At 47.4% G+C, this 27,243-nt stretch overlaps 1 protein-coding gene across 1 annotated transcript in view; it reads left to right on the top strand.

The window, feature by feature from the left end:
* PHGDH (phosphoglycerate dehydrogenase) overlaps nucleotides 1-22,635 on the top strand; it is a 48,777-nt gene extending 26,142 nt beyond the window's left edge. The window contains exons 6-12 of the mRNA XM_007948497.2: nucleotides 10,216-10,348; nucleotides 10,788-10,936; nucleotides 12,525-12,677; nucleotides 16,213-16,345; nucleotides 17,771-17,901; nucleotides 21,245-21,482; nucleotides 22,481-22,635. Of these exons, the coding sequence (XP_007946688.1) occupies nucleotides 10,216-10,348; nucleotides 10,788-10,936; nucleotides 12,525-12,677; nucleotides 16,213-16,345; nucleotides 17,771-17,901; nucleotides 21,245-21,482; nucleotides 22,481-22,635 (1,092 nt within the window). The remainder of the gene's footprint in view (nucleotides 1-10,215; nucleotides 10,349-10,787; nucleotides 10,937-12,524; nucleotides 12,678-16,212; nucleotides 16,346-17,770; nucleotides 17,902-21,244; nucleotides 21,483-22,480) is intronic.
* The last annotated feature ends 4,608 nt before the right edge of the window (nucleotides 22,636-27,243 follow it).

Raw genomic sequence — 27,243 nt, 5'->3', positions numbered from 1 at the left:
AAAAGGAAAAAAAAAAATTGGTGGAGGACAGGGCAGGGCACCCAGGTTCGGTCTGAGCACACAGACTGTGATGGAGTTCCTGTGGGCCCAGAAGGTGGGTGGGAGTGGGGGATGGCCACACCTCCATTCACCAAGCGGGTGTGGGGTATAAGAGTAACAAGAGGAATGTCACACCTTTTCATTCTTTCAGGTCTGGAGTATCCTTGGGGTTGCTGGAAAGCCGAACCTCTTCTTAAGCCCCTGGAATCTCGGAGAGCGCTGTCTCTTTAAATATCCAAAACAGTCAAGCTGCTTGTAACATTCAAAATGGCGGTGTCCTCCAGAGCGGCAAAAGTCCACAGCTCAGCCCGCCTTTCTCTTCACCTTCTCCGTTTATTCCCCAGCCACCAGAGCAGTCCTCCGTGCAGTCCCTGGCTAGCAGGGCTGATTTTTAGGTTAATTCTTAGGTGCTACCACCACTCAGAATCTCCAAGCTGTCTGTGCCGTCAGGATTGCTCAGGATCATTGCCAGAGCACAACTCCGTCTGTCTCCTTTTTTTGTATTTTCATGCGAATTCTTCTGCTAGTTAGGGTTTAGTCCACTTCTATATCCTTCCCTTCAAGACTCAGGGGTCCAGGATTATCTTCTGTGTCTGTGTTAATTGGTTTCCCTTTTCTTTGTCGAAGAGGGTCTGTGCAATCTTTCTGCCTAGTCCACCATCTTACCGGAACTCCATTGTTTGGTTTTAAGAAGGACTTAAGGCAATATTTTTGGCTTAAAGTTTAAAGATTATCTCAGGGCAGTAGTTTTAGGGGTTTATTCAGCCTCTGGGACACCAGAAAGTTTGAAATCCATGAGAATTTGAAATTCTGGTTTGCATTTTCCCCTTTTTGATCAGGATTCTTGTATGGAATCTTTGATTAAAACCTTCAGTAAAGGTAGCCAGGCACCATTCACTTCTTCTGGGCTCATGGGAAAGGAGGCATTTGTTTTCAGAAGCAGTTAGCCACATAGTCCTTATCCTCCTCCTATTCCTGACTGTCCTTCTTCCTCTTGCTCCAAGTGTGTTTCAAATGTTTGTACACATGGACTTTAGCAAGACATTGCATGATGCCCTTGGAGTTAGGATGGAGACTATGAGTTTGATGCCAGAACAGTTAAGGGGTTAGTCACTGCCTCAATGTGGAAGGGAGCTTACTCAGGATGATGCAGGGCTGTCTTGCCCACTGTTCTCATCAACAGCTGAGATGAAATGTCATTTGTGGATAACAGGAAGCAAAGAGAGGTAGCTGTTAGGGATGGAATTATGTCATTCCAAGATACATGCTATAAATACTAACCTCTATACCTGTGGTTAGGAGCGCTGGTAGCATAATGCCTAAGGCACTTAACTGCTAACCGGAAGGCTGGCGGTTCAAATCCACTAGCCTCTCCTTAGAAGGAAGGTTGGGAAATCTACTTCCATAGTGATACTGCCTCAGAAACCCAAGGAGGGGTCGCTATGAGTTGGGGCTGACTCGACGACACATGACAACAACAACATACCTGTGGCTGGGAGCTCTGGTAGTGTAGTGCCTAAGGCATTTGACTGCTAACCAGAAGGCTGGTGGTTCAAACCCACCAGCCACTCCATGGAAGGAAGATTGGGCAATCTGCTTCCATAGTGATACTGTCTCGGAAACCCAAGAAGGGGTTGCTATGAGTCAAATTCGACTCAATAGCAGTGAGCTTGGTTTTTTGGATACCTGTGGTTAAGGAGCTCTGGTGGCATAGTGCATAAGGCATGTGGCTACTAACCAGAAGGTCATGGATTGAAACCCACCAGCTGCTCTGCAGAAGGAAGATGGGGCAGTCTACTTCCATTAAGATTTATAGCCTTGGAAACCCAGTGGGGGTCACTATGAGTCTGGAATCAACTAGATGGCAGTGAGTTTGGTTTAGTTTGGTTTTTATACCTGTGGTTATAATCCCATTTGAGAATAGGTTTTCTTTGTTTTGTTAATGAGATAGGATTAGTTTCTAGAGTAGATCTCTTTTATGAAACAAAAGAGCTGAAATGCGCAGAGCAGAGATAGATGGGCGAAGAGAGATGCCAGCGCACACAGAGATCACTGGGAGCAGAAGGTCAAGGAGCTGAGAGGATCTTCCTCCAGAGCCAACAGAGAGAAAAGAAAGCCTTCCCCTAGAGCCAACACCCTCACTTTGGACTTCTAACTTCCTGAACTGTGAGAAAATAAATTTGTTTGTTAAAGCCACCTACTTGTAGTTTTCTGTCATAGTGGCACTGGATAACTAAGACAGTAGCTAATACCTAAGAATGCAGAATCAAGTCCTAAAAGATATAGGAAAGCTGGAATGGTTGCTTGCTCTAACAGAAAATATACAGGAATACATTACAGCACCCTAAATTGATCCAAAAATCAATTGAGTCGATTCTGACTTACAGTGACCCCCATAGGGTTTCTGTAAATATTTACAGAAGCAGACTACCTTATCTCCAGCAGAGCAGCTTGTGGGTTTGAACTGCCGACCTTTTGGTTAGCATCCTAACTACCACAGCATCACCAGAGCTCCTTATTGAATATAAAGACATTTCTAAAAAATTTTTAGGGGAGAGGGACTTTCGGTGACAAAAATACAGTGATTTCAGTGGTGTGGCTGATGAGGACTTTTGGCAGCATTAATAGAAGGATGGTTTTCAGAGCGAGGGAGATGGCATACTTGCACTTTGTACTGGTCAGACCCCCTGAGAGTATTGTAAGCTTTCAAAGGCTCTGTGTTCTGTGAATCTCTGGAAGCACTGGAGACAGGAGATAGTAAAAGAAGGGGGCCCATGTTTAAGGGAAAGCTGGACTTACTGGGGTCACTGAGCCCAATCATGATTTGGGAGTCTTAGTGAAGATCTTCAAATAGTGGAAGAGCCTTCTTGTTGAAGACCCTTGCAGCTTACTCAGTACGTGGCTCCCCTAAAAAGGAGAGCCAGGAAGGACTGATGGGTGTGAACTGGAGAGGACATTCCATTGTCCCCAGATGGAATGGGTGATCTGGGGAGAGTGAAGTTTTCCCTACTACTGCAGATAGTCATGCAAGACTGGATAACCACTTGGCCAGTGTGTGAAGTGGGGATGTGAGCGTTGACAAGAGGTTGAAGCATGTGCCCGTTAAAGTTTAAAGCCTTGACATCTTTGAGAATCCATTCCCTATAGGCTACCTACCAGTTTTTTTTTTTTGTTTGTTTGTTTGTTTTTTGTCTATGAAATAATTTTTACAGCAGTGAATCCATTATGTGGCCATGGGAAGTAGTGTGACATTATTGAATTAGGTTTGTTAAAGGAATGTGGGAGAATAACATAACTAAACAAAGACCGAGTGGAGCAGGGGGCAGCCTCTTGGGAACCGTGGTTATAAGAATGGGGCCTGGGAGACAGTTCAAGTGGTTCTAGTTGGGCTGGCCCAGCAGAACTGCAAAGAATGTCAAGATTTTCTTGATTGGTCCCTTTCTCACCTTGGTACCCAATGTCTTATCCTGTGCCCTGGCCTATCACCCAGGATTTTGATCAATAATTAGAATGTTAACTAATGACTAGCATCTGACCCCTTCATATCATTGCCCGAAGGGACTATCTGTGCTCAGATGTGGGATAGCCATCCTATTTCCTTTTCTTTCTTTGTGAATGTCTCTGATGTCTAGGGAAGGGCAGGGATCCTAGAATTAACTCCTGGGGAGCTCAGCTGGGCACCTTCTCAATAGTGTCTGGCTGTGTGTTTTGAGGTTGGTCAGGGTGAGAGGTCTGTTCCAGGCCACTTTGCTGTTTCCACCTAGCACAGGTACAGGTGGAGACTTGGTGTGCCCCCTTGGAGTGGTTCCTGGCCTGCATGGGACAGGTGTAGGTTTCAGGATCATTCTGGTGTTCTGCAAAATGGTGGTTTTCTGAGTCACAGAGGTCTTATGTTCTAGAATATTCATTCTGCTTAAAACTTTTTCTCAATTGTGTTGCCTCTTTTGAGTACAAATTGTAACTTTATAGACACATTCATGCTGGTATGTCCCCCAAAATGTATTAGCAGGCTCAAGCCAGTCAGGAACTGAGCTCTGTACTTTCTTATCAGTGTTTTCCATGAGGGAGCAGACCAGCATCTCTTTTATTTCAAAATTTTTATTGTGATTTGGGTGAAAGTTTACAGAGCAAATTCATTTTCCATACAGCAGTTCATACACATTTTGTTTCATGGCGTTGACTGCAAATCCCCACAATGTAACAGCTCTCTTCCCACTTCCTCCCTGTAGTTACCTCTTCCCTGTGTCCTTCCCTCCCATCCACTCTGCCACCCCCCTCCCCCAGGCTATCTCCCTGTGCAAACAGTGCCCTTCTGTTCTCCCACAATTGATTGCTCCAAGGAGTATATCTACCTGATGTAATATAACCCCATGTGCCTATCTGTTGTTTGGCTGGAAGCCACAGGAGTGAGTTCAGTTTCAGACCTGAAAGGTAACTAGGGACCATAGTCTCAGGGGTCTCGCCAGGCTCTATCAGACCCAAACCAGCATCTCTTAACAGTTCCTTTGTGGTCAATGTAGTGATGAGTTGGACTTTAGCTCAGAGAGGTGGACATTGAACCTGAGCCACTCAGTTGTGGCTGCTTCCTTCAGAACCAGCTGGTGCTTACTGAGGTCTGCTGTGTCAGATACTGTACTCGCAACAACCTTGTGGGTCAATATTATCGTCCTGGTTTTACAGATAAGGAAACTGAGGCCCAGGAAGGTTTTATGATATGCTCAAGATAATATGACTATGCAGTGATGGAGTGCAGACTCTGGTCTCCTGACTTCCAGTCTGGTGCTCTTTGCCCAGCACCACTGCTGATGTCTTCATTAATTATCCCAGTGACTTAAATAGTCCCTGCACAATGTCACTGCTCAGTCGCCCTAATGATGAAGGAGCTGCAATCCAGGCAGCTCCTCTCTCAGTGTGGTACCTAGAATTCTTGCCTAGAGCAGTGGTCCTCTAACTCTTGCTAGAACCTCTGGTTCTGGAAAGGTACCTTAGGGACAAGTGTGGGAATGGGGAGAAGGCCAAGGGAGACAGCAAGTGTGGGTTTCTGACCCTTCAGTTTTGCAGCTTAAATTTGGTTGTTTTTGTATTGGGTTTCAGAGGGCCTGGGAAGTGCAAAGAATTAAGTGCTCTGCTGCTAACTGGACATTTGTTGGAGGTTCAAGTCTACTCAGAAGTACCTTGGAAGAAAGGCCTGGCAGTCTACTTCCAAAAAATCAGTAATTGAAAGCCCTGTGGAACACAGGTCTAGTCTGACATGCACAGAGTCACCATGAGTCAGAATTGACTCAATGTCAACTAGTTTTTGTTTTTTATGTTGGATCTCTGTTTAAGATTTCACTGGGGGAAAAACCAATAGTTTTGTTGCTAAAACCGAAACCACTAGCTATGGGTGGAGAGTGGGTGTGACCCCTTTAAGTTCAAGGCTTCCTTTCTCTCCTTCTGCTGCCTAGCCAGCAGGGCCCTGGAGCAGGCAGGATCTGCTTCCTGTGCACCAGTGAGGAGAGCCCCTGGAGGACCCCTGGAGTAGCGGGGGGTTCGCTATTGCACCAGCACCAGAAGTCTGACCTAGGGCTGGGATCAAAGTAGGGGCATCCCTTCGGCTTCTCCCCAGGGTTCCTCTGTAGCAATAGTCTTTGGACAGTGTGTACAGAGAGGTGTTCCAGCAGCTAGGAATTCAGGCATCAGGGCCCTGTGCATGCACACATCTTCAGGGCTTGATGTCCCCCAACAGGAGCTCTGGTGGTACAGTGCCTAAGGCATTTGACTGCTAGCCAGAAGGTTGGAAGTTCAAACCCACCAGCCACTCTGCAGAAGGGAGACTGAGCAATCTACTTCCATAAAGATTTACCACCTCAGAAACCCAGTGGGGTGGTCACTATGAATCGGAATTGACTGAGTGGCAGGGGTTTGGTTTTTTTTTTTAAACGTGATCTCCTGGTGTAGAATATTTTCCAAGCTCTTTCTTCTGCTTTAAATTTTTTCTGAATATCGTTGCCAAATAACAGACTGTAACTTTGTGGACTCTACATTAACAGACCCAAGCCAGTGCCCCCATCCCCTGGCTGAGTTCATTTCTTGTCTGCCTTGGCTGTCTCAAGGGGAAGATGAGAACAGGGGTGTTCTTAGCCAAATTCTTTCCCTGTAGTTGAGTGTGGATGAATAAGATACTGTGTCTCTCAAGCAAAGAAGTTGAGTCAGTGCTTGTTGACCACTGTGGAAGATGTTTATCTCCTCCTCTGCCTGTTCTTCTCCCTTGAACCCAAGCCACCAGCTGGCCAGGGCATAGGGCCAGGGGCACAACGCAGACTCTTCCTCCTGCCAGCCCCAGACTGTTTCTTGGCTCCTGGGAGCAAGCAGGCGAGAGGGTTCTGTGAACTCACTCAGCCGGGCTTGACTTTGTGATCTTTTTGGTGTCCTCTTCCTCTTCCTACTCCACGTGGAAAAAAAGTCCCTCTGGCTTAGAGATGAGTAGGCCTATTGTCCCAGCCATTCTCAGAGCCACTTGACAAAGGAGACTTGTAACAAGGGCAGAGATGTTATCTCCTCCCTTGGACATTTCATTCTCCCCATGAGAAGGGAGGATGGTTATTTCAGGGTTGAGGACCCAGACCCAGAGGGAGCACTGACTTTGCCTTGATACTGTTGACAGTGACTGAGCCAGAACCCAAATCCAGATCTTCTGGGTCATAGTTGATAACCTTGAGCCTTGCCCAGCTCAGTCTGCTGTCCTCTGCTTGAGGACACTGATGCCTTAGAGATCCCTAAGGCTCCTAAGTCTCTTCCCCTCTGACCCCATCAGTGTTGCTGACATGCACTGAACTCACAGAGTCCTGAGAAGTTCTCTCGGGGCTGACCAGGCAGAAAATGGATACGTCTTTACTGTTACTGTGAGTCAGACCTTTTACACTTGGCGTACTCTGTCCAACTGCCTGTGCTGGCTTGATAACTTTTTATTTTAATTTTTTAAAAATGTTTTTATTGTGAATTGGGTGCAAATTTACAAAGCAGGTTCATTTTACACTCAATAGTTCATAACATCTTGTTTCAGGGAACCAATTACAATCCCAACAGTAAACAATTCTCCCATCGCCCCTCTGTGACTACCCTTCCCTGTGCCCTTCTTACCTGTGCATTCCTGTCGTCCAGCTTTTCCCCTGTGCAAATGCTGCCTTTCTGATCTCTCATGGTTGATTGTTCTGGTTGATTGTCCTAGGGGGTACATCTCCCTGAGGTAGGTAACCTTTTAGGCATTGCCCTTCTTGAGAGATACATGACTGGCATCTTAGACTGTCTCTGATGCAGGAGAGGAGAGGCTTTCATCTCAGGCCACTCTGCTTTCTCAGGGGTGGGGGACTGTGACCCTCCCTGTTCCACTTCTGGGATGGTGCTGCCCTCTTCCCTGATAGTCACCTGCTACCACCCCTCAGGTGACAGCAGATCCCAATGTAGACCTGCTCCTCCTGTCCTCATCCCACCCCTTCTCTTCTGTTATCCAGGCTTCCAGCCACTTTTTAGAGTATAGACACTTAGCGTGCAGGCCCGGGAGTCAGAACACCTGGTTTGTTGTTCCATCTCTATCATTTACTGCCTTTTATGACCTTGGACAAATCATCTAACCCCTCTGTTCCTCAGTTTCCTCATCTGTAAAATGAGGAAATAACAGTGCTTAACCCATAAAGAAGGGGCTCTCTGGTGGTGTGGTGGTTAAACCATTTGGCTGTTAACCAAAAAATTGGTGGTTCGAACCTACCAGCTGCTCCACTGGAGAAAGCTGAGGCAGTTTGCATCTGTAAAGATTCACAGCCTTGAAAACGATATGAGGCAGTTCTACTCTGACCTATAAGGTCACTATGAGTCAGAATCGACTCTATAGCAGTGGGTTTGGGGTTTTTCTGGTAACTCATTAAGAATGAGTTTAGCTAAAAGTACCTGACTTAAAGGAAGTGCTATTTATTTAATCGCGATTCAGCTGAAAGTTTATAGAGCAACTTGGCTTTCCATTCAACAGTCCATATACGTTCTGTTTTGTGGTTTTATGACAATTACTGCAGTCCCCACACGGTAACACAAGCAAGTGCAATTTAAATGTTTGCCATTATTAGCTATTGACTATACATTCTTTCCTCCTTCTTCAGAGTTTTGACTTCCCCAACTTTCCCTTTTCCTGTCACTGATATCTCATGGCTTTTTGCCAGTTTCATGAGGCTGATGAAGCTTGCTCCCTTGGAGTTTTCCGGCTTGCTTCCAACTGCCAAGAGTTGACCTTTCTTCCTTCTCTGTAGCCTCAGGGAGACCCCTCTGCTTTGGGGACCCCCATCTTCTCTGGCCAGCCTAGACCAGGGTTCTTCCTGGATCCTTCCCCATGCATGCTGTGTTTTCTGTGCCACCTTCCACCTCTCCATGTCCTTGTTCCCCACCCCAGTCAGGCCTGCCTTGTTGTGCCTCTGTGTGATTTTAGTCACTGAGCTAGGCCTTGCAAGGCTAGATGCATTGTAAGCCTTATTGAATGAAGTTTCCAGAGAGGGGACCATCCTTTCCTCCTAGCAGGTCAACCTTGGTATGTTGCCCCTTCCCCAGTGACAAGTCGAGCTCATTCCTAGCTCTGCTCTGCCACCATCACTGCCCTCTTCCCTGATGTTTTCCTCACTCTGTTTACATAGTTTGTGGTGTAGTGAATTACCTGGTATGGCTTTTCTAGCCATAAGTCTTTGTGAACTCCATGGTGGAATTTGCTGTGAGCAACTGAGGAGCTCCTGATTGTAAAAGTTATCCACCTAGGGTATTTCTGTGGGGAGTAGCACAAAGTAATGTTCTGGGCTGTCTCTCAGGTACTTAGAATTCTGATGTTATGACTGGCTAGTTTGGCCACTCTGCCAGGCTCAAAAGGAGGCCTCCTAGAGGTCTCTGATTACTGGATGAGAAGGATGTACTGCTGAGAAGAAACACGCTGCTGAAAGAGACATGCTTTGCTGAGAGAGAAACTGAGGGACACACACTGCTGGGAGAGAGACTGTGAGAGACTGTTGGGTGAGAGATGGCGGGCTGAGAGGCTGAACGTTGTTCCTGAACTTGAATTGTAGCCTGGTCCTTCCCTAATAAACCCCATAATCTGTGAGTTTTGTGTGGCCACTGCAGTGAATTATTGAACCTGGCAGATAGGCTTTGGGTGCTATAGGAGGAATGGTTGGTGTAAGGGCTGGAGGGAGGCAGCATGTCTGGCCTCGCAGGAATGGGCCTTGGGCTACTGATAGTGATTCTGTCTTCCTTTTTTGCAGTTAGTGGAGGTCAGGAGATGTGGCCTCCTTGCCCCTTTAGCATAGTTATTCCATCAGAGCATAGTTATTCCATCAGCCTGTTTCCTGGACTTGTGGACTATACAACTGGAGTCATCCTCTCTTCTTCTTTTCCTGGTTGTACCCCATGACCATGTCCGTGCTCCCCATTGACCATCCTCTCACAGAGGGTACCCTCCTTTCCAAGTTCCACCTTGTCCAACTACACATTTGTTTCTCTCACATCTGTTTGTGGTTAAGAGTGTGGACCTGGATCTGGTATGGGAGGAGGTTGATGGTGGGAAGTGACATCATGGGTTACTGCCATGGGTGACACCAACCCTGGTGACACCAACCCTAGTGACACCACTGACCCGATGACTGCATTACAACCAATAGAATGTGGATAGAAATGAACGCCATCTCCAGGCCTGGACCATCAAAACCCTCTGTATGAGCCTCCACATTACTTTTCCTGCCCATCATCTGGTTGGATGTAGAAGGTTCAGCAAAGGAACCTGAGGTCCTGGGAGGGGGCAGAACCACAGATAGAAGGAACCATGGTCTTTGTATCATGGCCCCCATGGCTGCCCACAAAGCAGTCTCATGAACTATATTGTGAATGAGAATAAACTCTTACTGGGTTTAAAAAAAAATAAGTGTGGACCTGGAGGCAGACAACCCTCCCTTTGAATTCTGGCTCTGTCACCTCCTAGTTGTATAAGCCTTGCTTCCCTCATCCTTAAAGTGGTGACAAGAATAATACCAACCTCATTGGATTGTCATGGGGTGTTTGCCAAAGGCTTAGCATAGTGCCTGGTATATGGTAAGTGCTCCATAAATGGTAACCATCATGAATAACAACAGTGGTAATAATACTGACACTCCCTCTCTGGCTTCTGACCAGACTATAGGGTATGACCCCATCATTTCTCCAGAGGTCTCGGCCTCCTTCGGAGTTAAGCAGCTGCCCCTGGAGGAGATCTGGCCTGTCTGTGATTTCATCACGGTGCATACACCTCTCCTGCCCTCCACAACAGGTAGGTGTGTTCCTGCCTTGTGGGCTGGCCACAGAAGCCACAGACCAGATAAGACTGGCCCCTCAGGAGATACTAGTGAGCTGGTGATGCTCTGTTAAATGACCTGCATCAGAGGTTGGAGTGGTGAGCCAGCTGGAAATGCTGGGGTGTCTGGGTGATTTTCGCACAGCCTGTACCTTTGGTGATCTCCGTGTGACTTTCTGGGGCCCCATAGGCAGGGCTTTCTGATTCCAGTACCCATGCAAAGCAGCAATTTGCAGTGACTTCTGGCATGTTTACGGACCAAGTTTTTGGCTTGGAGTCTAGCCCAAATCCAGAACAGGGGCTCCTGTCCCAGAGCATCTGAGAAGGGAGAGGTGAGACAGAGAGGAATAGGAGCCAGTGCTGAGGGGGAGTCTCGGGCACCATCCCAGCAGGGAAACGCTTCCCTTTTTTCCAGGCTTGCTAAATGACAGCACCTTTGCTCAGTGTAAGAAGGGGGTGCGTGTGGTGAACTGTGCTCGGGGAGGGATTGTGGACGAAGGTGCCCTGCTCCGGGCCCTGCAGTCTGGTCAATGTGCTGGAGCTGCACTGGACGTGTTTACCGAGGTAAGTGGCTGGCAGTCCGTGGTGGTGGAGGAGTGGGCAGGTGGGGAGCAGAGAGGCCCTCATGGCAGGGAAAGCTACTAGAGGGCCTCAGCTTACTGTTTTTAGTGTCCATGGTAAATGGGGAATTGTGTCCCAAGAAAACTTTTGTGGTCTGAGGAGCCTTTGCAGAGCTTGTTGAGGGGACAGCCTGCAAAATGCAAATTTTAATTAGGAGCTAATCTCTGGTTTCCGGCTCCCCAGTCTGATGCCATTTTGATAACTTTAGGGGAGGACAGTAGCTGTAAATCATTTCTGAACAGTTGATCCATGAGGTCACAGATTTGGGGTAGGGAGAGAGGGGTTTAATGTACTGGTAGTAAGTTTCTGGTTGAAATGCAATCCCATTGCCAAGAAGCCTTTCGACCCAGGGTCCCATTGCCTTTCCCTTTCCCCTCCTCTCTTCCCAGGGTGGGAAGGCAGCCTGAGGACAACAGTTAGAAGCATTTCCTCAGTGTCCAGAGAAGGATGCTTTTCCTGGGTCTCCCAGGGAAGCTCCATATCCATTCACCCATCCCCCTACCATACCCTCATACCTGGTAGAATGCGGACAAGAATTTCTGCCTTTTCTCTCAAACATTTTTCCCCTCAAGGTCAGAGCTTCCCTCCCTTCCCAGGACACAGGGGAAAAAGCATGGACTCTGGATCAGACAGTCAGGGTGTTGCTTGTTTTGATACTGGGCCAGGAACTGGCTTTCTTTGAACCAAAACGCCTTCAGTGCATTTTGACTTGTATAGGTGGTCATCTTGCTCTACTAGATTATAAGTTTCTTGAGGGCAGGGGCATGGTTTGCCCATCTTTGTATTACCATCCCTCTTAACACTGCACATTACCCTGAAATTTGCCCTCTTGGACATCCTTGTCTAATAATACCTACTGTTCCATGGTCTGGACTCGCAGAGGTACGTGATGAGAATTCAGTGGGAGCTGACAGAGCACTGGGAAGGGGGCCCAGAAGAGAAGCGGCCCCAACAACATTCCCAAAGGGCAATACATTCTGCTCATTGTGCAGATGGGGTGGAAGGGATTCTGGAAGGTAGGTGCAGGTACATCAAGAAGGCATCCTGTCCTGGTGAGAAACAGGGTGCAAATAACTGTTGCTAGGGTTTTCAGTAGCTGATTTTAGGACATGGATGGCCAACCCTGTCTTCCTGGGTAGCTGCAGGTGGACTCAAACCTCCAAACTTTTGGTTAGCAACCGATCATATTAATTGTTTGTACTCCAAGGGTGCGTAATCCCCACAGTAATGTTATAAAGTAGATATTATTAACCCCATTTTTTGGAAAAGGAAACTGAGGCTCAAAGAGTTTAAGATTTGCCCAAAAGCACCTACATTATGGAGCTGAGGTTTGACTGCAGGTCACAATTCTGCAGTCTGCACTCTGCTGTGATAGGACAAGCATGAGGAATCCAGTTACTGAGACAACACAGAAGTCGAAGGTGACACCAGTCCTGCCTTTTTGCTCTCCAACTTCCCTTAAGTCCTAGGGCTGCTTGAGTGGGTACGGTCCATGCAAAGCAGCCAACAGAGAGGGTGTCTTCCTGGACAGGAGCCACCACGAGACAGAACCTTGGTGGACCATGAGAATGTCATCAGCTGCCCCCACCTGGGTGCCAGCACCAGGGAAGCCCAGAGCCGCTGCGGGGAGGAGATCGCCATTCAGTTCGTTGACATGGTGAAGGGGAAATCTCTAGCCGGGGTTGTAAGTGTCACCATGTGGGGCTGGAGGCTTGGGGGAGAGAGGGAGGAGAGTGGAGAGGGCATCTTGTTGTTGGGAATGGTGCCCACGGGGTGAGCAGTGATGTGGTGAACTGACTGCCCTGGGAACTAAAGAGAAGGGACCCCACCTGTTGGCCCTGTCCAGGTGGAAACAGCCCCGTCTCCAGCCTTGCTATCTCTGGCCTGGCAGCCAGAGCCCCAGCTTAGCCCTGTTGAATTGTAACCTTGCTGCAGAGATTCTGGCTCTTCCGAGGCCCAGCTTCTAAAGAAAGGCTCCTTTGTTCTCTGCAAGCCTTGGGAATGAAGCAGAGTTGCCAGGGTGACTGCTTGATGCAGTGGATGGGGGCTGGGTGAGGCATGGCCTGTGTGGAAAGCCCCTTTGCAGAGCTCTAACCTTATCAACTCCACAGCCCTTTTTCCTTCATGTCCATCTTAGAACCCTGGGGAAGGATCCCCCCCCATATGAACTCTCCACACCTGCTGCCCCCCTTGCTTTTCCCAAATCATGGCATAATCTCCCCACACGTTTTGTTTAATTGTGGTAAAAGTGTGTATAACACAACATTTGCTGATTCGACATTTTTCACTTGTATAATTTCCTGATACTTTATCAATCATGTTGTACAACCGTCACCAATGTCTGTGGCCAGCTTTTCCAACACCATTAACAGATATTCAATGCTTCCTAAACAATGATTGTCCCCTTTCTCCTCTCTCCTGCCCCTGGAGATAATAAATGCTGTCTCTATGCATCTGCCTGTTGTAGATATTTCATGTACATACTTGGAAATGTCCTCACTTCTTCTTGTCTTTGCTCATGTTGGGCTCTTCCTGGCATGCCCTCTTTTTCCTCCAGCCTGACTTATACTCCCACTCCTGTCTCATTCATTCATTCATTCTTCAGACATTTCTTAAGCTCCAGGGGATGCCATATACTCTGTCTAGCTTTGTGGGGACGCAGAGACAATGAAGGCACAGCCTTTCTTCATTGGGTTCACCACTCCTTTCATGAAGACTTACTTCTCATTTCTAACTCCACCTCAGTCCTTTTGGCAAATAACCACCTTGTCAAGGTTCCATGAGTCTGAATCTTTCTTCCTAACTAAATTCAAAATTCTCTGAGGACCAGAACCATGACTTAAGCTTCTCTGAAGCTCGTGTGGCATCTTTGAATTGGCCCAGAGCATTTAATCAACAAGCAAAATGAGTCAGGCAATGGGAGTGGGGTGAGGTGGTCCCTGCCCTTCCAGGCTGACTCTCAGCATGGGGATTTTAGCTGGTGAAGAAAGAACCATGGCAGGAGAGACACACAGGGTTTGTTCAGCCCTCCCACCCTCAGTTTGGTAGCCCACCATTCAAGGCCACCCTGTCCTCTATATCCTGAGAAAATAAGGGAACCAGCTGCTGCCCTGACCCCCTCCTCATTCAATCTGCTCAGTCGGGAGGGCCCCCCAGGGCCAGCTATTGTAGATGCAAGGGGAGGGCCTGGACAGCTTAGTGGCCGCAGGAATGGAGTCAACAAAGACACGTTGACTCTTGAGCTGTCCATGTTGGTGTGCCTCTTTCCTCTCCATACTGTGTCCATTGGCTCCTTAAGACAGGGCTCACTTCTCACACGTCTTGTACATCTACTTCTGAGCAGGTTCTTTTCTCCCAGGTGAAACTGGTTGGGACGCAGGCTGATGCTTGGCCCATGATAGTGGCCAGTCATCTTGGCCTGACTTCACTCTCACAGCCCTTTCACAAAGCAGCTCTTGCCCTCACAGGTGCTCCCCTACTGGTCAATTCACTTTGCTATTAGGTAGTGGTGGCACTCCAAGGCTTTGCCTGAAGGGGACTACTTAACACAAAGTCCATCAAATGGAACTACAGGATTTTCCGATCTTAACTTAGGAGGTTTTCTGTAAAAATAATAATCTTAGGCAATTTTAAGTCTCCACCCCAAAGCAGCTGGCAGTCTTTGGAAGAGGACATATTTGGAAGAAAGACATTTTTATCGCACAGAAAGTACCTTTCTCAATTCTTTACTGTGTCTTCCCCAGTTCAGTTCTGCTTTAATCTTAGACACAGATTAACATTAGCTCAGGTTGGTGTCCAAAAGCTTCACTTGAGCCCTCCAATTTGTCTACCAGAGAAGACCGAGAACCTCTGTTTATTTGGCCAATGTGCCGATAAGCAATTCCTCGGCCCATACAGAAAGAAACAAGCTAGACGAGAGAAACGAGGCACAAGGCGTGGTGCCTGCCTTTGGGGCTCTGCGGCTCAGCACGTTTTCTCTACCTGCAGCAGACTCTCACCTCAGCCCACTATTGCTTGGCACTCCGGCTCTCTGCTCTCAACAGCTGATCTCTTGTTCCACTTCCTGGCTCACTGCTCTTTCTTTCTGTATCCCCTTGGAGAGGATAAAGAGACCCCTAAAGCAGGAAGCCCTCACCCAGGTTGCCCCCCCACAGAGAAGGGAGGTCATTTCCAACACTGGAGTCTCTTTTGTTATCCTCTGCTAGTTAGGGACTACACCGTAGGACCTTCAAAAATATATAAAGCCAGCTTTATAAGTTGTGATATTTGGTTATAGCATTTAGTGACAATGTAAACACTTCACTTTTATTTTAATCGAGGGAAAATTAAAATTAAATGAAATTAAGAATGCCATCCCAGAAAGACCTACTATGTAGCCAAGTAATCTGTGCACCCGTCTTAGTTATCTAGTCCTGCTACAACAGAAATATCACAGATGAGTGCCTTTAAGAAACAAATTTATTTTACCCCAGTTTAGGAGACTAGAAGTCTGAATTTGGGGTGCCAGCTCTAGGGGAAGGCTTTCTTTCTCTTTTGGCTCTGGTTAAAGTCCTCTCTTTTCAGCTTTTGTTTCTTGCTTCCTTGGAGAGCTCAGATGGTATGACTTCTGTCTTCCCAGTCCTTGCTGGCTTGATTGCTTGCTCAACTAACTCTTTTTGTATGGCAAAAGAGATTAACTCAAGACATACCCTACACTAATACTATCTCATTAACATAACAAAGAAAACCCATTCCCAAATGGAATTTTAACCACAGGTTATAAGGTATGGGGTTTAGGATTCACAACATGTATTTTTTGCGGAGGGACACAGTTCAATCCATAACAGCTGCCAAACATTCATGTGGAGAGTCACCTTATTGTGCTGTTCAGATGCGTCCCCAGCATGGGATGGAACAGAGCTGACAGCTCAAAGAAGAAATAACACCACCCCCACCCCTACCCCCTGCCAATCCCTGGCAATTTTGAGAGATCTTATCCTTTGTGTCCATTCCTGGCTCCCCAGTTCTCATCTTCAGGCTCAAGTCATTGCCTTGTTGGTGACTGATGGGCATTTATCACCATCAGGCACCCAAAGCAAGAGTGGTCCTTCCCTTTGCCATCTACCCTCCAAGTGGGGCTGGGTCTTGCCAACAGGACCTCTACTTAGGGGCTGAGTTGGGCAGGTGTGCCCCTGACCTGCCTCTTCCTGCCCTCAGCCCTGCTCCCCCTTTCTCTGCAGGTAAATGCCCAGGCCCTTACCAGTGCCTTCTCTCCACACACCAAGCCATGGATTGCTCTGGCAGAAGCTCTGGGGTCACTGATGCGTGTCTGGGCCGGGTCCCCCAAAGGGACCATCCAGGTGGTGACACAGGGTAAGCCCCGACTTTGCAGACTGCACAGGATGAACTGGGGATGCTGTAGAGGGAGGGAGATGGGGCGTGGACTCTGCATCCTGCTGGGAGTGTCTGCTGCAGACCACAAAGTGAGTGACAGACCCAGGGGTGACTTAGACCCTGGTCTTTAGACTCCTTGGCCTGTGATCTAAATATAGCTCACTCATTACTGAGTTGCGGGGGGAGGTTGTGAGGGAAGGTAGGAAAAGTCATTGGGAAGATAGATTTAGTTTTCAGAAATCATGTTTGTGCAATATTTTTAAGATATACATTGTTTGGGTCTAAGAGAGGCAGCAGGATCCAGTGGAGGGTGCCTTACATTAAGCAGCAGGATTTTAGATTCTGGTTTGAACCTACTGTTCTTCTGCTTTGTGACTTCCCCTTCTCTGAGCCTTGGTTTCTTCTCATGTAAAGTGAAAATGGGGGTAGATGGACCAGAAGCTTCTGGAGACATTGTATGCTCTGTGACCTGTTGAGGTGGGCCAGCTGGTGGACCTTGGGGGTGCTCAGCCATGGAATGGGAGTGAGAATGAGAACAGTGCCCTTTGTCTACCCCTTGGGGCCACTGAGCACTCTCTGGACACCTTTGTAAAGAATCCAGAATCCAAACCAAACTCAATGCCATTGAGTCAGATCTGACTCAGAGTGACCCCTCCTTGGGTTTCTGAGGTGATATCACTAAGGAAGTAGATTGCCCAACCTTCCTGTCAAGGAGTGGCTGGTGGGTTTGAACCACCGGGCTTCTGGTTAGCAGTCACATGCCTTAGGCACTACACCACTGGAGCTTCTGTAATGGATCCAGCACTGTGCAAATGTGGTTGAGGGGGCAGGGAGGGATCAGTTCCTTTATCACTTAAGGGGCTTCTCCTTCCCCTGTGACTACTGGGCATCTGTACACCTTAAGCAGAGGGGACATTAGTCCCTGAAGCATGGACAATTCCAGAGGATCCCTATTGGCCTGTATGCCCAGGCTAAGGGGAAGCAAGCCCCCTGGGGACCTGGGTGACAAGGGGCTGAGCCTCCAAGATGAGAAGTTGTTTCACTTCCTTCTTTCTGTTTCTATTTCCTGAGGCCCTAAAGGGTCTGCGTGCTAGGTAGGGGTGGGAGTAGGAAATTCTGAGTATGCCTTTGAGAATGAGGCAGGTCAGTATGGCAGAGTTGCTGGGGTTGGGTGCAGCGAGTGGTGGGCTAAGTTTTGAAGAGGGATTTCTCAGTGCTGGTTTAGAGCATCCTGCACTTCCTGGCTTAGATCCAGATTGTGCCTCTTCCCCGGCCAGCTCTGAGTCCTCAGGAGGAGAAGAACAACTGCCCTGGGCAGTGAGTGGGGAGGTGCCAGTGGCCTTCTGCCTGCTCTTGTGTTTCTCAACAAACAGTGACCTTATGGTAGCTTCTCTTGGTCCCCAGGAACATCCCTGAAGAATGCTGGGAACTACCTAAGCCCAGCAGTCATCGTGGGTCTCCTGAAGGAAGCTTCCAATCCGGCAGATGTGAACTTGGTGAACGCCAAGCTTCTGGTGAAAGAGGCTGGGCTCAATGTACGTTTTCCCACCCCTGCCCCTTGCTTCACCATTCCCTTTGGCCCTGCCTTGTCCTCCTTCCTTTTCAGAGCATAATTACAGTTCTACTCTTTGAGCAGAAACCCTGGGTCTCTGAGAAGCTATGGCATCTTCACCTGCACATGGAGATACTGTCTACCTCCAAGTGTCTCTGTGAAGATTAAGTAAAATTATACGTGTGATAGGGAGGCAATTGTAGTACTCCCATCTCTTGGTTACCTAGTGTCATAACAAAAATTACCACAAGCAGATGGCTTTGAAGAACAGAAATTTATTTCTCATAGTTCAGGAGGCCAGAAGTCCAAAGTCAGGGCCTGGCTCTAGGAGGAGGTCCTTCCTTATCTATTTCCGCTCCTAGTAGCAGCAATCTTTGCAGTTCCTGGGCGTGTAGGTGCTTCTGTCTTCATACAGCATCTTCCCTGGTGTGTGTCTCTGAGTCTTTTTTACTTTTTTTCTAGCTCAGAATGGATTAGGTTTAGGATGCACGCCTACACTGATACGACCTCATTAATCTAACCAAAAAAAAAACCCCTATTTCCAAACAGCACTGTATTTACAGGTACAGGGGTTAGGATGTCAATGTGTATTTTGGGGGGACACAATACAGTACACAGCGCCCTGTTTCTCAGCCAAGGAGAATGACAGCCAGGCTGAGTCTGCAGGCAGTACCTGACCTGCTGGAGGCTTGGAGATAGCCCAGCCCCTAGCTCTGTGTTCCTTTTTCCTCAGTGCCGTGCTTCTTGATTATTTTGCAAATGCCGGGGACAAGCAGCACATCCCATGCACCCTCTCCTGCCTCTCACTGCTTCCCTTTGGCCTCTTCGCCTTTGGTCCTCTTTTCAGACCAAAGCGTGTGTTTCTTAGCCAGTGGGAGCTGCCAGAAGCAATAGGCAGTGGAACACCAGAGTGAGATGAAACCAGTTGCTCTCGAGTCAATTCTGATTCATGGTGACCCCCTGTGTGTCAGAGTAGAACTGTGCTCCCTCCATAGGGTTCTCAGGGCTGATTTTTCAGAAGTAAATCACTAGGCCTTTCTACTGAGGTGTCTCTTGGTGGACTTGACCCTTTCAGTTACCAGCCAAGTGTGACAACCATTTGCATCATGCAGGGACAACAGAGATTGCTTCCCTAATTCCTAGCTTGGGATTTCTCAAGCTGAAAGAACTGAAGAAAAAATTAAAGCCTCAAGTTGCAATATTCAAAGATTCTATGGGCAAAATATTGAATGATGCAGGAAACATCAAAAGAGGATGGAAGGAATACATAGTTACTGTACCAAAAAGAATTGGTCAGTGTTCATCCATTTCAGGAGGTGGCATATGATTAAGAACTGGTGGTATTGAAGGAAGAAGTGAAGTTGCACTGAAGGAATTGGGGAAAAAAAAAAAGCTTCAGGAATTGACGGGGGGATAGCCATTGAGATGTTTCAACAAATGGATGCTGCATTGGAGTTATTCATTAGTCTATGCCAAGAAACTTGGAAGACAGCTACCTGGCCAACTGACTAGAAGAGATTCATGTTTGTACTCATTCCAAAGAAAAGTGATTCCATAGAATGTGGAAATTATTGTTCAATATCATTAATATCACATGTAAGTAAAATCTTATTGCAGATTATTCCAAGAGTTGTAGCAATATATTGGCAGGTAACTTCGAGAAATGCAAGCTGGATTCAGAAGAGGACATGGAACAAGGGATATCATTGCTGATGTCAGATGGATCTTGGCTGAAAGCAAAGAATACCAGAAAGATGTTTACTTGTGTTTTATTGACTATGCAAGGGCATTCAACTGTGTGGATCATAACAAATTCTGGATCACATTGAGAAGAATGGGAATTCAGAATACTTAATTGTGCTTGTGAGGAACCTGTACATAGACCAGGAGGCTGTCATTCAAACAGAACAAGGGGACACTGCATAGTTTAAAATCAGGAAAGTAATGCATCAGGGTTGTATCCTTTCACCATACTTATTCTATCTGTATGCTGAGCAGATAATCCGAGAAGCTGGACTATGTGAAGAAGAACGTGGCATCAGGATTGGAGGAAGAGTCAATAACAACCTGTGATACACAGATGACACTACTTTGCTTGCTGAAAGTGAGGATGACTTGAAGCACTTACTGTTGAAGATTAAAGACTAGTCTGCAGTATGGATAACACCTCAACATATCACAATTGGGCCAATAAGCAACATCATGATAAATGGAGAAAAGATTGAAGTTATCGAAGATTTCATATTACTTGATTCCACAATCAACAGCAATGGAAGCATCAGTCAAGAAATCAGACATCTTATTACACTGGGCAAATCTGCTGCAAAAGACCTCTTTAAAGTCCCGAAGAGCAAAGATGTCTCTTCAAAGACTAAGGTGCACCTAACCCAAGACCTAGTATTTTCAGTCACTTTATATGCATGTGAAAGCTGGACAATGAATAAGGAAGACCGAAGAAGAGTTGATGCTTTTGAGTTGTGGTGTTGGCCAAGAATAATGAGAGTACCAAGGACTGCTACAAGAGCCAACAAATCTGTCCTGGAAGAAGTGCGGTTGGAATGCTCCTTGGTCGCGAGAATGGCCAGACTTCCTCTCACCTCCTTTGGTCATGTTGTCAAAGGGGATCGTTCCCTGGAGAAGGATATGCTTGCTAAAATGGAGGGTCAGGGAAAAAGGAGAAGGGCCTCAAAAAGATGATAACAGTGACTGCAATGATGGGCTCAGGTATAGCAACGATTGTGAGGCTGGCACAGGACCAGACAGTGTCTCATTCTGTTGGTTGCTATGAGTCAGAGGCAACTCGGCAGCACCTAACAACAAGAACCTAGCTCCCTCCTTCCAGACCTCCCTTCTATCTCCACTACTCCCTCCCAACCAGGACACTGATTCTGTGCAGGAAGCAGTAAGTCAGAGCAGGAGGGACCAGACTAAGTCACTCCATGGCTGGCCTGCTACAACCCAGCAGCCAAATCCTCACAGCCCTGCCTCCTCTCTCTCCGCTGTTGCCACTCCTTCAAGCCTGTGTTGTTGTTCTTAGGTACCATCGAATCGTCTCCGACTCACAGCAACCCTATGTACAACAGCCTGTGTATAGCCAAACCTGTAGCTGTACCTGTGAGATTGCCTTGTCTTCCCTCCAGGAAGCCCTCCCAGGAAACTAATGTTCAGGGGCACAAGGCTTATGAGCCTATTTATCGCCCTCTTTCCTTGCCCATGAACTGCCAGGTATATTAGCTCAGCCCTATCAGTGGGTCTATTGAGCTGAGGGAGAGGGGGTGTGATGCAGCCTGGAGGGATAACTGAGCCTCCTTGCTTTCTTTCTGCAGGTAACCACTTCCCACAGCCCTGCTGTGCCAGGGGAGCAGTGCTGTGGGGAATGCCTCCTGACCGTGGCCGTGGCAGGTGCTCCCTACCAAGCTGTGGGCTCCGTACAGGGCACCACACCTGTGCTGCAGGCACTCAACGGAGCTGTCTTCAGGCCCGAAGTACCTCTCCGCCAGGGCCAGCCCCTGCTGATGTTCCGGGCTCAGCCTTCCAACCCTGCCATGCTGCCTACCATGATTGGTGAGAAGGAGCCTGTGGGGACAGCCTGTGCCCTTGAGGCACGGATGGGGATTTCTGCCCTGGGAATGGGTCCATAGAATCTGCCTCTTCATGCCTCAGAACATCTCTATCTGCATCATACTGTGGGTGTGTCATACCTATTTCAGAACTGAGTTTAGAGAAGTAAAGTGCCTTATATAAGGTTGCAGAACTCTATGTCAAGGGTGGGACCAGAGCCCCTGCTAACCATGTTAATCTCACTGTTTTTGACGTGCCTATCGCACAGTCTCCCAAGAGCTCATAGCCCTGACTATGGGCTCTTCTCTTGACCCTCTCATCGATCCTGACCACATCAGAACCTGGCATCACATCCAGTCCAGCTGCCGTGGGCATCTTGGACTGGCTTCCATACTGAGCTTTGCTCCCTTAGGACTTGAGCTGCTGGGAAGCATGCCCATGTTTGACAGAGGGTATGTCCCAGACCTCTAAGGATTTCATTTCACCATCCTGGCCAGATGTCTGTAGAACTTTCCCCTGCTTTTCTCCTTTGCTGGTGTTCTGGATAAAACTGGCAGTCAGCAAGTCGAGAGATGGCTGTAATTCTGTGTCTGTATTTCTCTTCTCTGTCTTGCCTGATAGCCAGGATATATCCAATCTCAGGAACAGTGAGGGAAACTGGCCAGGTGCTTTCGTTTCTTCTATCTCTCGTCTTTGATTCTGTGACCATGATCCCCCCAGTGCAGCTTTGGTCATGTTAGTTGTAATTGAATTGATTCCAACACACAGCAGTCCCACGTGTGCAGAGTAGAACTGCTCCATAGGGTTTTCAAGGCTGTGACCTTTCAGAAGCAGATCTTCTGCAGCCTCTCAGGTTTAGGCTAGTAGTTGAGTGCTTAACTGTTTATTCCTAGGGACTCCAGCTTTGGTCATTGAAGTCCAAGACTTCTTATTCCACCCCCAACCCCTCGCTCCTCCTTTCCCCATGCTCTTTGCCAACCAGGGTTTCTTCTACTCTGCAGGCCTCCTGGCAGAGGCGGGCGTGCAGCTGCTGTCCTACCAGACCTCAATGGTGTCAGATGGGGAGACCTGGCATGTCATGGGCATCTCCTCCCTGCTCCCCAGCCTGGAGGCATGGAAGAAGCATGTGACCGAGGCCTTCCAGTTCCAATTCTAACCTTGGGCTCATTGGTCCAGCCTCTGTGGCTTTTCTGAAGAAACTTAACCACTGTGACCAACATGGAGAGATCTACATTCCCCAAGCTCACCATGGGCCACTGACACTGCTTCCACTGCAGACCTGGACCCCTGTAGTGCAGCAATAACCATCTAATAAAGAGTCAACCCCAAAGTCTCCTAGCATCTGTCTTGCTATTACCCTGAAGCACCACCAGAGGGCAGCCACAGGACTTGGTTTTGGTTGCAATAGGAGCGTGGGGAGTATGGAGGGCAGGGGTGGTGGTTGTTAGGTGTAGTCGAGTCATCTCTGACTGGACCCTATGCGTAGTGGTGCATAGCGACCCTATGCACAACAGAACGAAACACTGCCCAGTCCTGTGCCAGCCTCACAATCCTTGCTATACCTGAGCCCATCGTTGCAGCCACTGTGTCAGTCCATCTTGTTGAGGGCCTTCCCCTTTTGCATTGCCCCTGTGTTGAGCAGTATTGCTTCATACTACAAAATAATTTTCATGAAAAATATGGCAGAGTGACACCTCACCCAAAGGGTTTGACCCAAGGGTTTTCTTCCTATTAGAGGATGAACCAACCCTACCTGCGCTTAATAGCATCTGCATTTGAGACTCCTACCTGGGCTGTGAAAGCCTGGCATAGAGTAGGTGATTGGCACTGACAGGGTGGGCCTACCACGGTTGTCTCCTTGGCACTGTGAATAAATGAGGTATTGGTATGCACTCTAACTGAGCTCAGAGAATGCGTATAGGATGGCCTTGCTGTAGCACAGACCTAGAAGGGGGTGGGCCTGAACATCAACTTCAAGGGCAGCTTTGCTACTTCAGCAGCTCTTTGACCTTGAGCACAGTATTTAAATCCTCTTTTGTTTCCTTAATGCCTTACACACACAAAGCCTCCCACGTGGCTGCAGTGAGGGTTAAATGAGGTGGTTTATGTAAGGTGTCAAAGGCCCCTGGTGAACATTGGCTTCCTTGTCCCCATGCTTTGAGACTAACCCCATGAACCAGAGCCCTCCACTTGCCCTCATAAGTAAAGTTGAGGAAAATTTGGACATAGGGTGTCCTGATGTCCCACAACCCACCTGTAGGTCTGAAAACAAATCTCTGCATCATGTAGCAAATGGGCAGAAGTCACTTGAACCTATTGATAACTGGAAAAATCCATGGAGGTTGATGAAATGATCTTGCCTAATACCAACTAAATAAAACTCCAAGTTGAATTTTCAGCCTCTCAGCCTCCTTCCTTAAAGACAAATAATATCCTGTGGTTTAAGAGACTTCTGTCTCCCAATTTGCCAGAAGTCTGGAAAACAGTGAGAACATTTCTAGAACCATCACCACTATCCATCTCTAAAAGTTGTACGTCACCTTAAGTCAGTGCCCCTTCAGCTATAACTCCCATTCCTCCTCCACCTCCCCAGCCTCTGGTAACAACTAGTAGACTTTTGTCCATTTATATACCTCACACATGTTGCATATAAGTGGGATCATACAATGCCTTTTGTGTCTGACTTTACTCAGCATAATGCTCTCTAGGTTCATGGTTCACGCATATTGTGGGATGCATCAGGACCTTATTACTCTATGGCTAAACAACACTTTTTGCTTATCTGCTCATCTGTTGATGGGCACTTGGGTTGTTTCCACCTTTTGGCTCTTGTATAACGCTGTAATGAACACTGGTGTACATGTTCCTATTTGAGTCCCTGCTTTCAGTTCTAAGGCAAGATTAATTTTAAAAGCCAGCTGGTGCTACACAGATGCTGCTTTTAACTCCTTTTTGTTATTCTGGCTGTAGCTTATGGCTTCTCTGCCCTGCCAGCCTTTAGAGTGGAATTTCATCCGTGTGTATGCTGGCTCGGAAGCAGAAGGTTCTCCATAAGTTCAGTGAGGGGGGCAGTGCAAGCACTGGAACAAGTCAATAAACGTGTCCTCAAAATGCTGCTGGGACTCAGATTTAGAAATGGTGTGTGTGTTCAGTGTGTCCCCTTGAAACCTGATCTGCCTCATGGTTCATTGTGGGCATTCTTCATACTGGTCTGAATGTGACACAGTGAGTTTCTGTTTGAGATGAATATTCACAACATGGCTCAATTACCTTATTTAAGTCACTCTGTCCCTTTTCTTGCTCTTGGTCACTCTAGTGATTGTTTGCCCATGTACAGAAGTTGTTTATCTGCATGACATCAGCTGATCCTAGGGTGATCCTGGCAGGGCCATTGGACGATCATTCCCTCCTGCGCTGACTTGACATAGGAGAGAGGACTTTGTTCAGAACAGGGCGGCCAGCCAGTCTGCTTACGCAGAGCGTATAGCTGCTGGAGGAAAGCTGTCCTAGTTACCTAGTGCTGCTATAACATAAATACAAGTGACTAGCTTTTTAAAAATTTCCATTTTCTCATAGCTTGTTGTTATGTGCCGTCAAGTCTGACCCGACTCATAGCGACCCCTCCTTGGGGTGCTGAGGCAGTATCACTACAGAAGTAGATTGCCCAACCTTCCTTCCGAGGAGTGGCTGGTGGGTTTGAACCGACCAGCCTTCCAGTTAGCAGTCAAGTGCCTTAGGCACTATGCTACCAGAGCTCCTTAGGAAGCTGTTGTTGTTGTTGTTGTTATGTGCCGTTGAGTCGGCCCCGACTCATAGCGACCCCTCCTTGGGTTTCCGAGGCAGTATCACTACGGAAGTAGGATTGCCCAACCTTCCTTCCGAGGAGTGGCAGGTGGGTTTGAACCGCCAGCCGTCTGGTTAGCAGGCAAGTGTCTTAGCCACTATGCTACCAGAGCTCCCCCTTAGGAAGCTAGAAGTCTGAATTCAGAGCACCAGCTCTGCAGGAAGACTGTTGGCTCTGGAGAAAGGTCCTTGTCCCTTCAGCTTCTGGTTAGAAGATCTTAGAGATCCCTGTGTGTCTTTTGTGTGTGTGTGTTTGTGTGTGTGTGTGATTTGGGTAAAAGTTTACAGAGCAAATTCATTTTCTATACAGCAGTTCATACACATTTTGTTTCTGACATTGACTGCAATTCCCCACAATGTAACAGCTAATTTCCCATTGCCTCCCCATAGTTAACCTCTTCCGTGTGTCCTTCTTTCCTTGGATTCCTGCCTCCTGAGCTATCTCTCTGTGCCCTTCTGTTCTCCCATGATTGATCGTTCTAAGAAATACGTCTACCTGATGTAAGTGTTCAGCCTATATGCTTGTCTATTGTTTAGCTGGAAGCCAGGAAGGTGAGTTCAGTTCCAGACCTGAAGAGTAACTAGGGGCTATAGTATTGGGAGTCTCACTAGGCTCTTATCAGACTAGTAAACCTGGTCTGTTTTCTTTTTTTTATTGTGATTGGGTGAAATTTTACAGAGCGAATTCATCTTCCTTACAGCAGTTCACATATACTTTGTCTCATGACATTGACTACAATTCACCACAATGCAACAGCTCCCCTCCCACTTCCTCCTGATAGTTACCTCTTCCCTACATCCATCCCTCCATGTACTCCTGCCCCCTAAGCTGCTCCCTATGCATAGACAGCCCTTCTTTCTCCCATGATTGTTCTCTCCAAGGAGTATATTCTACCTCAGGTAAATGTTCAACTCCTATGCCTGTCTTTTGTTTGTCTGGAAGCCACAGGTATGGGTTCAATTCCAGACCTGAAGGGCAGCTAGGGACCATAGTCTCAGTGGTTCCATCAGGCTCTATCAGACCAGCAAACCTGGTACCCCCCCTTTTTTTTTCCAAATGATTTTGAGTTTTGTTCTATATTGTTCTCCCTCTCTATCCAGGATCTCCTACATAGATCCCCCTCTAAGTGGTTGACAGTGGTAGCTGGGCACCATCTAGTTCTTCTGATCTCATAGTCATATAGGCTGTAGATCGCATGGTGTACCAGTCGCTAGGACTAATTCTTTCCATGAATCTTTGATTTTTTCCATTCTTCTTTGCTCTGCATGAGGAGAGACCCATCATTGCATCTAGATGGCTGCTTGCAAGCTTTTAAGATTCCAATTGCTATTCGCCAAAGTAGGAGGTGAAACAATGTTTTGTGTAGTATGTATGCCAACTGAGCTTGATGTCCCCTGCAACTATGGTCCTAAGGCCACATGTTCAACTACTTGGTCCCTCTGGGTAGCTGGCTGTAGCCAAGCATTGACTACAAACTTGTCCCTTGTCAGCTCTACTATACACTTGGGAATTCTTACAGAAGATACAAATACACTTGTAGAACCATTGTCTGCCAGCCCTATACATGGTCCTGGGTATACTCCCCCCTGCATAGACATACCTAACAGTTCAGCCTGTCCACCCATCTATCCACCCATATATCCATGTTTGCCTTCACTGACAATGCAGTACTGTATGTACAAAAAGGTTCATCTTTGTTGTCTGTATTTCCCATGTACCTCTCTATGACTTCTTCTTCCTCAGTGCCACCATGTGGATCACTCACATTAGGTACATTGCTCTTCTCTTCACCCAAATCAATACTTATCTCTACCTATTTAACAGTGTTCACTCCCCTCCCCTCCCATCCCTGGTAACCAACAAAGAAAATTTCCTTCCATATATAAACCTTTCCTTGACTTTTTGCAGTATGGACTAATA

This window comes from Orycteropus afer, unplaced genomic scaffold (assembly GCF_000298275.1).
Source record: "Orycteropus afer afer isolate SDZICR_OR568_19922 unplaced genomic scaffold, OryAfe1.0 scaffold00010, whole genome shotgun sequence".
Lineage (NCBI taxonomy): Eukaryota > Metazoa > Chordata > Mammalia > Tubulidentata > Orycteropodidae > Orycteropus > Orycteropus afer.
The sequence above is the reverse complement of the archived record's forward strand: the minus strand, read 5'-3'. Positions and strand labels throughout refer to the sequence as shown.